The 14,594-nt window shown below is 47.2% G+C and overlaps 1 protein-coding gene, 1 long non-coding RNA gene and 1 pseudogene across 2 annotated transcripts in view; all 3 read left to right on the top strand.

Annotated features, from left to right (window-relative positions):
- Positions 1–483: 483 nt before the first annotated feature.
- LOC147191279 (uncharacterized) lies at positions 484–3,086 on the top strand. Its single transcript, XM_086134292.1, has 2 exons — positions 484–625; positions 1,208–3,086. The coding sequence occupies exons 1-2, from the start codon at positions 496–498 to the stop codon at positions 2,707–2,709; spliced, it is 1,632 nt and encodes a 543-aa protein (XP_085990418.1). The 5' UTR covers positions 484–495; the 3' UTR covers positions 2,710–3,086.
- A 1,508-nt stretch (positions 3,087–4,594) lies between these two features.
- On the top strand, positions 4,595–6,836 carry LOC147191278 (uncharacterized; annotated as a pseudogene).
- Positions 6,837–9,841: 3,005 nt separating this feature from the next.
- LOC147191277 (uncharacterized) overlaps positions 9,842–14,594 on the top strand; it is a 6,234-nt gene continuing 1,481 nt past the window's right edge. The window contains exons 1-3 of the long non-coding RNA XR_015103413.1: positions 9,842–10,076; positions 10,204–10,381; positions 10,843–14,594. The exon at positions 10,843–14,594 is cut by the window's right edge and continues 1,054 nt beyond it. This is a non-coding gene — a long non-coding RNA (uncharacterized LOC147191277). The remainder of the gene's footprint in view (positions 10,077–10,203; positions 10,382–10,842) is intronic.

The following is a 14,594-nucleotide window of genomic DNA, read 5'->3' as shown; positions in this document are numbered from 1 at the left end:
CGCAAGCACCAAATGGTTGCCGGTAAAATACTCCCGCCGTTCATATTTCTCCAATCACATATCGGTTGTCTTGCCGTTTTCCCATGACAAGAGTGGCCCTTCCGGTTTTTGTTTTCGTTAGGGTGGCGTTTCAATTCGCTTTTTTACACCACACAAAGTTTGTCCGAGTGGAACTGCCGTAGAGCTTGCGTCGAAGCGCGACTTGAGCACGCGTTTTGTACGCCCCTGCCCCCCAAAAAGAACCAAAAAACAAAATCTTCCCGAATGAATACGTACCGAAGCCCGGGCCCGGTAAACGCATCGCCGTTTCCTTGGGGAAATACGTTCGTCTTGAAATGGTGTCCGGTTAAACTCGGTGCCCCTTGAAGCTTCTCGGCCTCGGTTAGCTTACCTTGGCTCATCTTAACATAGCATCGTTTAGCTGGCTCACGGCTAACAAACGATCCGCACGATCGCTCAAGTTTGAGCCCAAAGCGTCGTGGTTGTCCTGTGAAAATGTGCGCAAGGCAGACGGTCAAATACGACGAGGAACTCGGCGGAACAAAAGAGGAGACCGAGGGACGACCACGTCGTCGAGTGCCGTTCGCGGTTTGCCGCGGGCCTCCGGTTGCCTTAGCCGCAGCAGGTTTGGTCACTTGTTCTCTCTCGGTTGGTCAATTCTTTCGGTCAGTCGGTTTTGCTCTCTCCATGACCACGTGTTTAATAGAACCCGATTAGCATCCGATCGTGTGTCGCACAACAACGTAGTTTTTCCCCGATAAAAAAACAAAAGCCCACAAAAACAACAACGACCATACGTAGCTTTTAAAAAAGAAGCGTTTGCTACTTTGTAAAAACCGTAAAGGGAGCATTTCTCGCGATCTGATCCGAAAGGGTTGTGGAGCAATCCCGGCCCTTCGCGCACAACGGTCACAATCATCGGCCACTTGACCATTATTGATGAGTACCTCGACGTACCCTTGGACAGTAGTTGCACAAACGTAACATTGGGTCTCGTGATTTATGACGGGGAATTGCAGAACATTTCGAGCCTTAAATATATCAAATGAAATGTGTTGACAAGGACATTATTTGGACCTGCCATTCAAAATCTTTTTTTAGGTACTCTTTGGGGTTTATTAGATGTTTTTTTTCCCCCAGTTCCGTGACCTACGATCGCCTCGCAAAAGAATTGAAATGATGAAACCGTGTATGTTTGTCTTCTTAGGTCGTGCAGACGTCTGCGAAAAACATCTTGCTCCTGAGCCGCAGGAGCCCGACTCGTGTGACATTAAAGAGGAGGAGGAGGCGTCGGAGGCCCCTCGTGTCAAAACGGAGGAGCAGCCGCAGCCTTCATACGTTAAAGAGGAGGAGGATTTCACAGAGTTGCCAGTGACTGGTGTCCATTTGAAGACTGAAGATGAAGGTCAGCATGGGGGGGAGAACAAAGGGGCGCAGCCTCCGAGCAGCAGCTCAAGTCAACGCATGAAAACAGAAGGCGATGGCGACCGCCACGGAGCGCCACAAGCAGACAGCCTGTTAGCGCCGCTATCGGATAGCGACGACGTCGCGTCAGACTCTCCTGACACTGATGATGACGATGAGCAGTCGGAAGGTGATCTGACACATCGCGCTGGCAGAAAACGCTGGGGATGTTCTCAGTGTGGGAAGACTTTTGTCTACAAGTCTCTTTGGAAAATGCACATGATTGTCCACACCGGAGAAAAACCTTTTGCCTGCTCAATTTGTGGTCGAAAATTCTCTCAAAAGGGAAGCTTAAGACGGCACACGATTACACACACAGGAAAGAAAGCTTTTGCCTGCTCCGTGTGCGGTCAACAATTCTCTCAAAAGGGAAGCTTAAGAAGACACACGATAACGCATACGGGAGAGAAAGCGTTTGCCTGCTCAGTGTGCGGCCTGAGATTCTCTTATCGACACACTTTGGCCAATCACACAAGAACGCACACTGGCGAGAAAGCGTTTGCCTGCTCAGTGTGCGACCGAAGATTCTTTCAAAAGGTACACCTAACATCGCACACGAGAACGCACACAGGAGAGAAACCTTTTGCATGCGCGTTCTGCGACCTCCGGTTCTCTGTCAAAGGAAATCTTAGAATCCACACGAGAATCCACACCGGAGAGAAACCTTTTGCCTGTTCGGTATGCGGTCAAAGGTTCTCCGAAAGCCGCGTTTTGACGACGCACATGAGAACGCACACCGGAGAGAAACCTTTTGCCTGCTTGGATTGCGGCCGCAGCTTCTCCACAAAGGCAAACTTAAAAACGCACACGAGAACGCACACGGGCGAGAAACCCTTTGCCTGCCTGGTTTGCGGTCAAAGATTCTGCGAGAGGCGCACTTTGACCACGCACACCAGAACGCACACTGGAGAGAGACCTTTTGCTTGCTCGCTGTGCGGTAAAAGATTTTCTTCGCGGAGGTACTTCCAAGCGCACGCCAGAACGCACACTGGTGAGAAACCCTTTGCCTGCTCAGTCTGCGGTCAACGATTCGCTCACCAAGGCAACTTAAACCGTCACACGAAAGCGCACAGTGGAGAGAAGCCGTATACTTGCTCGGTGTGCGGCAAAGGATTCCCTCGAAAAGAGACATTTAGGGCACACTCAAAAACACACACTGGCTGCTCAGTATGTGGTCAAAGTTTCTCTCGTAAGGATCAGGTCAAAAGACATATTTGCGCTGGTGAGCGCGGCAGAGATCAATGACGATCGAAATGAAAGTGGACATTTGTATTGAAATTGATTTCACTGACGCCGACTTGAAACATTGTCGGAATCTATCGACGTTTTTGTATTCTGCTGCTCGTGTTCTCGGTATCTTCTTCAGAGCCTCCTGCGGAAAAGGGTTGTCGACTAGCACTCGTCCTAAACCACTGAAGGCAACGTGTCTAGTTTCTCTCACGTTTTGGTGATGTCCATGTCAAACAAGTAGACGATTGACTGAAAGACCTTTTAGTTTATTCTGATAAGATGGAAAAGTGTAAATATGATCCTGAATAAAATACCGATATCCAGACAGTGGTACTAACTCCATTTATTCGGGGCGGTGGCGAACCTCCGGTGAAAAGGTCAAAGGTCAGAGCTGTTAACCATGGTTGCGTGGTGATTACTTGTCAAGGCCCAAATGACAGTGAAAGTGTTTCATTTGCTCCTCCAGCTAACACCCAACTCCGCTTTTAAGTTTCCACTTGTCTTTCTTTTTTCGTGAACCTTCAGAGGAAGTGGGCAATCGTTCAGTTGCACGATTCCCAAATAAGAGCCATGAAGAAAAGGAGCGTCTCGGCCTGGGGACCATCGCTGAGGAGACCCACCGTGGCAGATGCACTCGTATTCATACGCATTGACACATTCCTCGCGTTATTATGCAAGGCACTGATACCTTCGTAGGTTCTCGGTAGCGAGAAGCTTGAGCGTTAAACAAAGGCGTGGTTCGCGTGTTCGCGTCTTGTGAAATTTGTCTAAGGGGAGTCGCCGTACCTCGTCAGCGGGAGCTGTAGCAACTGGCGCTAGTCGCACGCACTTGGCCTCTTACGCGTGTCGCTTCTGTGCCGAACGAAGCCTGGCTACCGTACGGCACACGCCTCGCTACCGTTTTGGAGCGAACGATCGCTCGTGAAATCCTCCTGTGCGGTAAAACTGGCGTCCGTGCACGTTGAAGATTCTCGGCCTTGCTTAGCCTTTCTGAGCTAGCCGCAAACAAAAGGGACGCGCTTGCTGCCAACCAACTCCTCGGTAAGCAGAGATCACACGTGAGCGTCGAGTGGCCTTTTTTTTTTCTGACCTTTTCTTCATTCATTTCCCAAAGTAGCAAACGTCGAAAAGATCACATCTGGAAGTACGAGCAGTTTCCAAGCAATGCGCACTGTTGTCCACATCGCAATGCGGCGTGATGTACAATGTTTGTATCCGTGCTTCTCTAGCGGTGCCATCAACGAGTACTGTATTTAGGGCAGTGCTTCTCAATTATTTTGTGTCATGCCCCCTCCCCCCGCCTAGGAAGAAGAAAACATCCCCCCCGCGAAGATAAATAGTGTAATTTGTCTCTAAAATTCTTATAAGCATACCTCTGCATAAAACTGCATACTTATTAACGTATAAGAGAATTAAAAAAAGAAATATGGACCAACTTACAACCAAGAATAGCTTTATTAACTGTAACAGAAAACATTTCAAATGCGTGTGAAATTCAAAAACAAAATAAAATCCTTAATTAAACTATAAACATTTTTTGACTGACCATGTCAAACCATACGATACTGAAAAATAAAATGACATAAAATCAATAAACAATAATGCGTTCAAACTGATCACCAACATTAACTCGGGAGCACAATATTAAAAAAAAAAAAACTTTAACCTGAAAAAACAAAAATATATCATTTGTGCAGATTTTTTTTAACCAAAGATGATGTCTGGATTAATGGCTACGATGAGCACGTTTTGCAATGCACAGCTTTTCGAAGCAGGACGTAGCAACTCTCAGCTCCTGCTCAATGTGTAGCCGGCACCTTCCATCCATCCATTTTCCGAACCGCTTGATCCTCACTAGGGTCACGGGGGGTGCTGGAGCCTATCCCAGCTGTCTCCGGGCAGTAGGCGGGGGACACCCTGAATCAGTTGCCAGCCAATCGCAGGGCACACAGAGACAAACAACCATCCACACCCACACTCACACCTAGGGACAATTTTGAGCGTCCAATCAGCCTGCCATGCATGTTTTTGGAATGTGGGAGGAAACCGGAGCACCCGGAGAAAACCCACGCAGGCCCGGGGAGAACATGCAAACTCCACACAGGGAGGCCGGAGCTGGAATCGAACCCGGTACCCCTGCACTGTGAAGCCGACGCGCTAACCACTGGACTACCGGGCCGCCCTAGCCGGCACCTGTATTTGCTTTTCAGAGCGGCGACAGCAGAGAAGCCAGTCTCACGCAAGTACAACGCTGGCTGGTTTACTGAAGTAGCAATCACAAAGCGGGATGATTGTTGGCAATATTTGGCACGTTTTCGCGGAAAAAAACTCGAGCTGGGCTTATCGGCGTGATTGGGGTGTAATGTCTTTAAGTGACGCCTTCATTTATTTGGCTTCATGCTGGACGAGCGCTACATACGCTTCGTCAAATTTCCTCGTCTTAGCTTTCGGGAAACTTTCGTTTGTCTCTTTAGCTCCGTCTCTCTCCGCCTGTCTTCTCATCCTTGTTAAATAATGTTCCATGGTGTCACTTGAGGGTCTGCTACACTTCGTGTCCACACTTTATACTCATACTCTGTGCTGTGTGCAAAGCCTTCATGCTCAGTGCAAGAAAGAAAAGAAAAAAAACCCAGAGCGAATGCTCCCTGCTCACACTTTGCCAATGAGAGCGCCACTGCCCCCTAATGTAGTGGAGGTGCAATTGCACATTATTCTAGGACAGTAAAAAAAATAAAATAAAAATAAAAAAGCATCTTCCCCGAGGCCATACGCGCCCCCCTTGACCGAGCCTCGCACCCCCACCCCCCAGGGGGGCGCGCCCCACTATTTCGGGTGATGGAAAACATGCATTGATGCATTGACATGTTCATTGTGCCTGCAATTTTAGGGTACTCATCACACAAAAACTCACAAAGAAGTACTCTTGGATCGCTTCCGCACTCCTTTGGGGCTGAATAATTCATCGAGTCCAAATCCACATCGTGACGACGTAGTCGGAAATTTTCAAATGAGCATCTGACAAAGGGGTGCTGTTCCTTCCTGCGAACGGTGCTAATGCTAAATGTAGTGTTTGCCTTCTTGCGTCCCGCAGACATGAGTGAAAAATACCTCGGCCGTGAGCAGCAGGAGCCGCGGTTGCCTGGCATTAAATACAAGGCGTCCGAGCATCTCTGCATTCGAGAGGAGCAGCAGATGCAGCTCTCCGACATCGAAAAGGAGGAGGAAGAGCAGGTAGATGACATCATAGAGTTGACGTCGACTGGTGTCCCATTGAAGAGCGAAGATGACGGTCATTATGAGAATGGAGGGGTGGAGCCTCTGAGCGGCTGCCCAAGGCAACACTTGACAACAGAAGGTGATGGCGACCTCTGTGGAGGATCGCAAGCAGACGGCCTGTTAGCACCGTTGTCGGAGAGCGACGACACCTCGCAGTCTCCGTGCACTGATGATGACGATGAGGAGGATGACGATGACCAAATGACACGGCGCGCCGACAACAAACGCTGGAAATGTTCTCAGTGTGGAAAAACGTTTGTGTATAAGTCACTTTTGAAAAGCCACATGATATCCCACACTGGAGAGAAACCTTTTGTCTGCTCAGATTGCGGTAAGAGATTCTCTCATCGGGGCCACTTGAGAACACACGCAAACACACATACTGGTGAGAAACCTTTTGCTTGCTCAGTATGCGGCCAAAGATTTTCTCAGAATGGAAACTTAAGGACACATATCAGAAAGCACACTGGAGAGAAGCCTTTTGGCTGCTCAGTTTGTTGCCAACGCTTCTCTACACAGGTGAGCTTAAAAACACACACAAGAACCCACACTGGTGAGAAACCATTTGCCTGCTTAGTTTGCAATCAAAGATTCTCGGAAAGGGCAAACTTGAGGTCACACACAAGGACGCACACTGGAGAGAAGCCTTTTGCCTGTGCAATATGCGGTCAGGGATTCTCTCAGAAGGGAAGCTTAACAATACATACAAGAACCCACACTGGTGAGAAACCGTTTGCCTGCTCAGTTTGTGGTCAAAGATTCTCTGAAAAGGGAACCTTGATCAAACACGCGAGAACGCACAGTGGAGAGAAACCTTTTGCCTGCCCAATTTGTGGTCAATGTTTCTCTCAGAAGGGAAACTTAAAAGTACACACAAGAACCCACACTGGTGAGAGTGCGCAAAGATTTTACAACAGGGAACGTTTATAAGAGTGTGTTGGTGAGTAACAGAAGAAACCTATCACGAAATATCAATCTTGAAAGTAGTTACTCGGACATCGATTGTCGGATGTCCTGTTTGAGGCAGTTTCCTGAAAGCCTGTTGTGCGCAGTAATGAGAAGTAGCACAAGTGCTAAAGCAGAAAAGAAAGAAAGAGAGAAAGAAAGAATCTGCTTTGTCTGAAGTAGTGCCCGAAGTTTAGCACGTCCATGACATGAGGAAAAAAAAACAATAAGACAGAGGAAATATTTATCAACTGAATAAAGAATGACATCATTTATGATTCTTTTGCGCTTTTTATTGGATGTAACACACACACATTACTACACATCACCTTTTTTTTCCCTCCATAATGCCGTGAGTTAGGGACATTCGCATGGGCAAACCCCGTTGCACTTTGTTTACCGTGTTTGAAAACGTAAGAAATAAACATTGTTTATTAATTTTATGGTTTATGTTTGCAGAGCATGATTTACCCCCCCCCCCCCCGTCTAACCCTGGAGAACCCTTTTCTTATTTGGAAAATGATGAATGATACATTAAATGACTGCTATATGTTCACTGAACACCAAAATATGTTTTTTCAAAACTTCAATGCTTTAATTACAATGCCCAAATTTGACCCTTTGGGATTTAAGGGTAGCATTTGAGTAGCATAATTTATAGGGGCCAAATTTGACCCCCGTGGGTTCTCCAGGGCTAATAATGCCACGTGGTATTGGCACGCGCAAGTAAATACCCCGCGGCATTCTGCGGAAACGATGCCGAAGACGTTGATAAAGCCATAAAATTACAAGAAATAATTTTTCCTTAAAATATTTGGTACGTACAGTATCGGTGTAATGTAGAGCAAATGCTATTTTTGTTGGTTTTCCCATTCTAAGCAAGAGTCTACGTTCATTTGTCCGACAAGTACATTCGAACGCATTTGCGTGTACCTTTGACGAGACAAGAAAACCTTTATTTGTCTCTCAACGAAGACAGATATCTACTGATCTGTTAAATGATCTCTCGAGAAAAAAAGAAAATACAGTCAAGCTCGCAGCCAGTTACGTCGTAGTGGCTTTTTCCGGTGGACAGGCAACGCCATTGCGCCCCTCCGAACCATTTGAATGGAGAGGCCACTTTCTGCTCGTCGACCCAACTGAGTGGGGCTTTCAGCAGCAGCAAAAACAACGAAGGCGTGGGTGGGAAATAATTCTTTCCTGTCACATCACAAGCCGTCGGGCCATTTTGGTGTTTGTTTCGTCATTCTTCCATGTATCAAATCGTTTGGCCAATGAGTAAAAATCAAAGGGAGCGGGTCAAAAGGGCGGAATGTGGCTCTTTGGTGGACATTCCGCGCCATTGCAATTTCCGTGTTTTGTGAACGCCGTCTGTCGTAAATTGAACGACTCAAAAACAAACAAACAAGAATCGTCCTCCAGTATTGATTTACAGCGTGAAATCATGGATTCTTTGTTGCGGGGTGTGCTGTTTCCATGTGAAGAGTCTGAAAGCCAGCGAGTGTACTCTACTTCGCCATTGATAACGGGGCAACGAAATGATCGAAACGACGGATTCCCGCGCCTCTGCACGGCTCTGGTCGTCCAGTATTGAGTGATTATGTAAAAGAATGGATTTTGTTGCTTTGAGGCCGTCTCATCTCTCCCGCCCATGCTCTGCAAGTTTCTTTTGTCCTCTTATGTTTTTCAGGTGATTGTCTTTGATCCATTTTCACCGGTTCTCTTTGCATTTGTGTGCTTTGCGGGGCTCTTCCGTTGTGCGGTGTGTTTATGAAACGGAAGGCCGAGAGTAATTTGAGCGCGCCCTGGTTGTTTTTTTTATTTCGGGCCGTTGAACTAAAGCAGGGGTGTCCAACTCCGGGCCTGGAGGGCCACTGTCCTGCCGTGTTTTCCAGCTCTCCCAGGAGCAACACGCCTGATTCAAATCATCAGGATCATTCCGATGCTGCGTCAGAGATGGCTCGTCAAAATCAGGTGTGTTGCAGTTTGGAGAGCCATAAAACAGGCAGGAAAGGGCTGTCATACGGTTTGGCGTTTAATGGCAAGCTAACGTGTCATTCGGCCGTGGCCATTTTGGTGAGGGCTCACGTTTGGGATAACTTGGATGAGCGCGCCGAATTGTTACGTGGCCGATGAGTACGTCAAATATATCTACAGTATTTGCTTTGATGTGTCTCGATGCTACGCAAAGTCACAAAGCTGTCGTTTTGTGCTGTGATGCGGTGTGCTCATCAAACGGAAGGCCGAGTGTAATTTGGGCGCGCCCTGCTTGCATTTAGCAAGCAAGTTGGCTCACGGCTAACGTGGATGGGCGAGCACGTGGTGGAGCGTGCCGAATGGTTTACTGGCTTGTCATCTAATCACGGTGAGTTCTCCGCGGTTTTCAGGGGACTTCGAACCTAAGCATCTCTCGTCTGCTTGTTTTTTTTTCTTTTTTAAGCGTTCTCGCTGCATCAGTCTGATTTCTGTGCTATGCTGGCTCTGTTCTGGGCTGTGAGGCGGTGTGCTAATCAAACGTAAGGCAGAGTGTAATTTGTGTGCGCCCTGGTTGTTTTTACCATTGAGCTAACATGGATGCATAAGCGCGTGGCGGAGCATACGGAATGGTGACGTGGCTAATGGGCATGTCAAATGTTGTTGCTTTGATGTGTGCGAAGAAAAGAAAATCATAAAGTTGGCGTACTCCGCCGTTAACTTTGGATTGGATGATAGTGTAGCAAAGCACCCGGGGCTCCTGCTGTCATTGCTGGGCCTCTCCTTGAAGGTTTCTGTTTGCCGCTGTCATCTAATCGCAGCGCATTCGCCATGTTGTTCAGGCGACGTCAAACGTAAGCATCTCTTACATTGCTTAGTGACACACGGGCTCTTCTGTTCTGGGCTGTAATGCTAATTAAATGGAAGGCAGAGTGTAATTTGAGCGTGCCCTGATTGTTTTTCACCATCGAGCTAACGGTGTTAATGTGGATGGAGAGCGCGTGGCTCATGAGTGTCAAATAATTTTGTCGCTTTGATGCGTTTAAATGTGAGTCAGTTTCTGTACTCCATTAACTTTGTATTGGATGTAAGGGTGAAATAAAACGGGACTCCTGGGGTCTCTTCCGCCCCCCTCCCCCGATGATGCAGTCATCTAATCTCCCTGTGCAATCTCCATGGTTTTCAAGGTACGTCAAAGTAAGCATCAGTTGTCTGCTTATTGTCTTTTTCCAAAAAGTTGAAACTTAAGTTTGGATTTCTGTGTTGCATTTGCCGTTTACCCGGGATGGCTTCTACCCACCATCTCGCATACAGCGCGCTGCCGACTCGGCCACCGCCCCTGACCACGGATGGGGATGTTAACCTTCCAACGCGCCTGCCCGTACAACGCGCCTTCGACCTTACCACCACCTTCACCAGGTGATCTTTACTACTGCCCCAAACACGAAGCACAGAAGCCTTCTGTAGACGTCACCGGAGCCTCACTTCCAAGGTCGGTTACCCATGAAGCGCTTCGTTTCAGCTGTTGTGAAATGGATCCAGTTAGCCTTTCAACTGAGATGAAGAAAAAAATGCATTTCAACATCACTTTTTTTTAATGGTGTGGGATCGATTTCATTGCTCTATAGTGTATAGGAAAACCTCGAACCCGAACACCTCGCCCTACTCCGAACCCAAAACGTGTATTCTTTGAGAAGGTTGCAGTGACCAACTCTGACCAGCAGAGGGCAGCTATCGCCGCTTGCCATGCAGGGCTAAAGGGGGCTCTTGTATTTCAGGGTGAAGAACCCTTACCCCGAAACCTAACACTAGTCCTCTAACCCCTTATCTTAACCCTACACCCGAGCCCATAGATGTCAAACTCCGGGACTTGGAAAATATGCAGCATAGTGGCCCTTTAGGACTGGAATTGCCCACCCCTGTCCTAACCTCAATTTTTTTTCACATCAACAGATGCTACAGCTTCTTGTTTCTTCCAAACTATGGTTGCAGAAGAAGTGTGGAACGTCATGAAGACTTTGAACATGACGTCTCTGATCCACTGGTCAAAGAACACTTGGATTTTCTTTCAATACCTGCTTCGAACAAGGCGGATGCAGGTATAGTGGTGACATGAGTTGTTTCACGACCATGTTTTGTAATTTCATGCGAATCGCATGAAAAGTGCTTTGTTTCACGTGCAGCTGTTATGACAGCAGTAACTAAATAACAATATATTGTATAAGATTCTAACATTAACCCCACTTCTAACGCCCCACTCTATACTCAAATCCTACTCGGAGCCCAAACCCTCAGAGATGAAAGTCCTCCGGAATTCCGGGTTTTCAAAGTTTTATGAAAATCTCTCCGGAGAATTGAGGAAAAATTGCCTCAAATTAATCCGGATATTAGTTGACGACATTGAACGAAGGCGCGTTTGAGTTGTTTTGCTTTCACAAGCGTAGCCATGTTGAGACACTAACACTAGTAACAGTAAAGGGATTTTTGTCTCTTTATAAACACACTTGCTAAACCCCAGTGGAACGAATAAAAGACACCGTGGACAAGACGGTTGTCGTAAAAAATATATTTGGACAAAAAGGGAAACGCACAGATTGGCAGAAAAACGTGTCCGTCCGACTTCGAGTGTCGTCTCGGCTAGTTTAGCTTAGCTGTTGTCGGGTGCGTTGCGTCGGCGCTGATTGGTTGAAATCAAAAGACGCGCTTGCGTACATGTTTGCACTGAAACACGCACAGCAGGGAGCAGCGGACTGTCTACTGCTGAGGCTCGCTGAGCTTGAGTGGCGTCTCCACAACAGTAATACCCTCGCCTCGCATTCTCACGGCCTCGCCATTTCTCTGAGATTTTGTCGAACGGAAGCCACAAAGGGTGCAGGTGTGCACACAAGGAAGATTAGTCATTGAATGTCGAGTATTTGAATAGCGTTTTGTGTAAACCGATTCATGCGTGATCGGCCAGGTGTGTGCGTGTTATTTTTCCGGGATTTTCAGAAAAGTCCACTTTCATCTCTGACCCTTTAACCCGCATTCGCTCAGAAGGTTGCAGTGACAAATTCTGACCTGCTATTGCTGCTTGTGCACCGCTAAAGGGGGCTCTCAGATTTTAGAGGGAAGAACGCTAACCAAACTGAACGCTAAAGCGAGCCCTGACACGCACCCCTGACCCTTATCCTAACTGTAACCCTCATCATAATCTCTAAATTTATCTACCCTCTTTCCTAACCCTATTACCTGCCCCTACGCCGAAACCCATCCCCAATCCTCGAACCCAAATGCTAAACCCCGTAACACTCGAACGCCAAAATACCTAACTCGAACCGTCTAACCATAAATGCCGAACCGCCGAACATCTTGACTGTCAAACCGCCTGCTGCCTAATCCTAACTCGAACCGTAACCCTTTAGCCTTACTCGTGTCCGAACTCTGGCATCAAGGACCGCTGTCCTGCCGGTTTTCCAGCTCACCCAGGAGCCGCACACCCGATTCAAATAATCAGGATCGTTCTAATGCTGGCTGATGAGCTGATCATCTGAATCGGTTGCGTTGCAGCCGGGAGAGGTGGAAAACGGGCAGGACAGTGGCCCTCAAGCCCAGGGCTGGACATGCCTGCCCTAAACCCTACCCTAACACCCTCACCCGAATGCTAAACCCAATCACCTTAACCCTGTGATCCTCACCTCTAATTTTTGGACGCGACAGTTTCTTGTATGCTTCCAAACTTAACTTGTAGCAGATGTGTTGGGACGTCATGCACACATGTCTGATCTATTGGTGAAAGCACACTTGGATTTCTGCTCCAAATAACTAGGCATATGCAGGAATAGTAGTTATCATTGCACGATTGTCCATGTCTTATGTTGTATGACTGTTTTTATGTTCACCGTTCTGTCGAGCGCTTTGTTTCAGCTGTAGCCGTTGTGAAAGCGCTATATAAATAAGGTATGTATTGCATAACCTTGAAACCTATTCAAAGGGGCACCACATGGCGACACCTCCGAGGCATTTCAGTGATTTTTATCCTCAGCCGAGTGGTCACCTCGGTGCTGTGCATGTAACGGAAGGTTGCCCATCCTCCCGACGAAAAGGATGATGTCAACATGCCAAAGGGGGCTCTTGTATTTCAGAGCGAAGACCCCTAACCCAGGGGTCGGCAACCCAAAATGTTGAAAGAGCCATATGGGACAAAAAAAGCAAATGTCTGGAGCTGCAAAAAAATAAGTCTTCTATAAAAGTTCCAATGAAGGAACATGCTGCATGTATGTAGGAAACTGGACTGTCTCAGAATTGTTTATTCCTTTGTCGTGTGTTCACAAACGCCCCATCAATTTTTTTGTGATTTCCTCTCTTGATTTTTAAAATTTTTTTTTTTTGGGGTGCGTTATTTATGCTTTTCTTGGCGTCAATGAAGTGATCATGAATTTCCGTTTTTCGCAGGCTGTCTTTGAACGCCTCGAGTTGAACGAGAAGAGAGAAGGCATGGAGTCGGACGCAGACGCTTGTGTTTGTAGAGACTGTTGAAAGCATAAAGTGTACGTTTAAAAAAAAAAAAAATAAACCCAACACCACAGCTCTCCTTTTTCAGAGCTGCAACATGTATCTATTTGAGCTACATTGGCCTACTGTCAAAATCTTTTTCAATTTTTCAAACATTTTTTTATATAGCTCCAGGGAGCCACTAGATGTCGCTAGAGTGTTGCCGACCCCTGCCCCAACCCCTATGTGTCAAACCCAGGTTCCCCGCTGTCCTGCATGTTTTCCCAACTCTCCCTGGAGCAACATACCCGATTCAAATGATCAGATCATCAGTAAGCTCTGCAAAAGCCTGATATTGAACCTGTTCATTTGAATCAGGTGTGTTGCAACAGGGAGAGATGGGTAACATGCAGGATAGTGTCCACTCCAGGACTAGAATTGCCCATTCGTGTTCTAACCTCGCTCTCTTTTGTCAGACGCGACGGCTTCTTGCTTCCTCCCACCCTATGCTTGCAGAAGTGCGGGGCGTCACCAACGCTTTGCGCCCGTCTCTTATGCATCGGTGAAAGAACACTTGGCTTTTCTTCTTTCATCGGTACCTGCTTCAAACAACAAGGCGGCTGCAGGTATAGTGGTTATGATTGCATGACTGTTGATGTTTTGTTAAATTACCGTATTTTGTAATTTTATGTGAATTGTCTGAAAGGCGCTTTGTTTCAGATGCAGCTGTTGTGGAAGCGCTAAACAAATGTATAACTCCTAACATTAACCCCACTTCTCACGCCCCACTCTATTCTCAAATCCTACTCCCAACCGAAACACCAAACCCCTTAACCTGCATTCTTTCAGAAGGTTGCAGTGACTAATTCTGACCAGCAGGGGCAGCTATTGCTTGCCGTGCACGGCCAAAGGGGGCTCACATTATAGAGCTAAGAACCCTAACCTAACTCCAGACCCTTATCCTAACCCTAACCCAGAGCATAATTTCTAACCTTCTCTAATCTCTGTTCCTAACACTATTACCTGACCCTACTCCGAAACTCAACCCTAATCCTCGAACCCTAGCACCCTAACCCTACACTCTCACCCGAATCCCAAATTGCTTAAGTCAAACCACCTTACCCAGAAAGCTAAACCGCCTAATCCTAACTCTCACCAACCCTAACCTTGATTGTAACATCTAACCCCCGGGCCCCCAAAACCAGGGGTGTCTAAACTTGGTCTTCAAGGAC

The sequence above is a fragment of the Hippocampus guttulatus genome, chromosome 17, assembly GCF_054856545.1.
Source record: "Hippocampus guttulatus isolate MCC_2025c chromosome 17, RoL_Hgut_1.0, whole genome shotgun sequence".
Lineage (NCBI taxonomy): Eukaryota > Metazoa > Chordata > Actinopteri > Syngnathiformes > Syngnathidae > Hippocampus > Hippocampus guttulatus.
The sequence above is the reverse complement of the archived record's forward strand: the minus strand, read 5'-3'. Positions and strand labels throughout refer to the sequence as shown.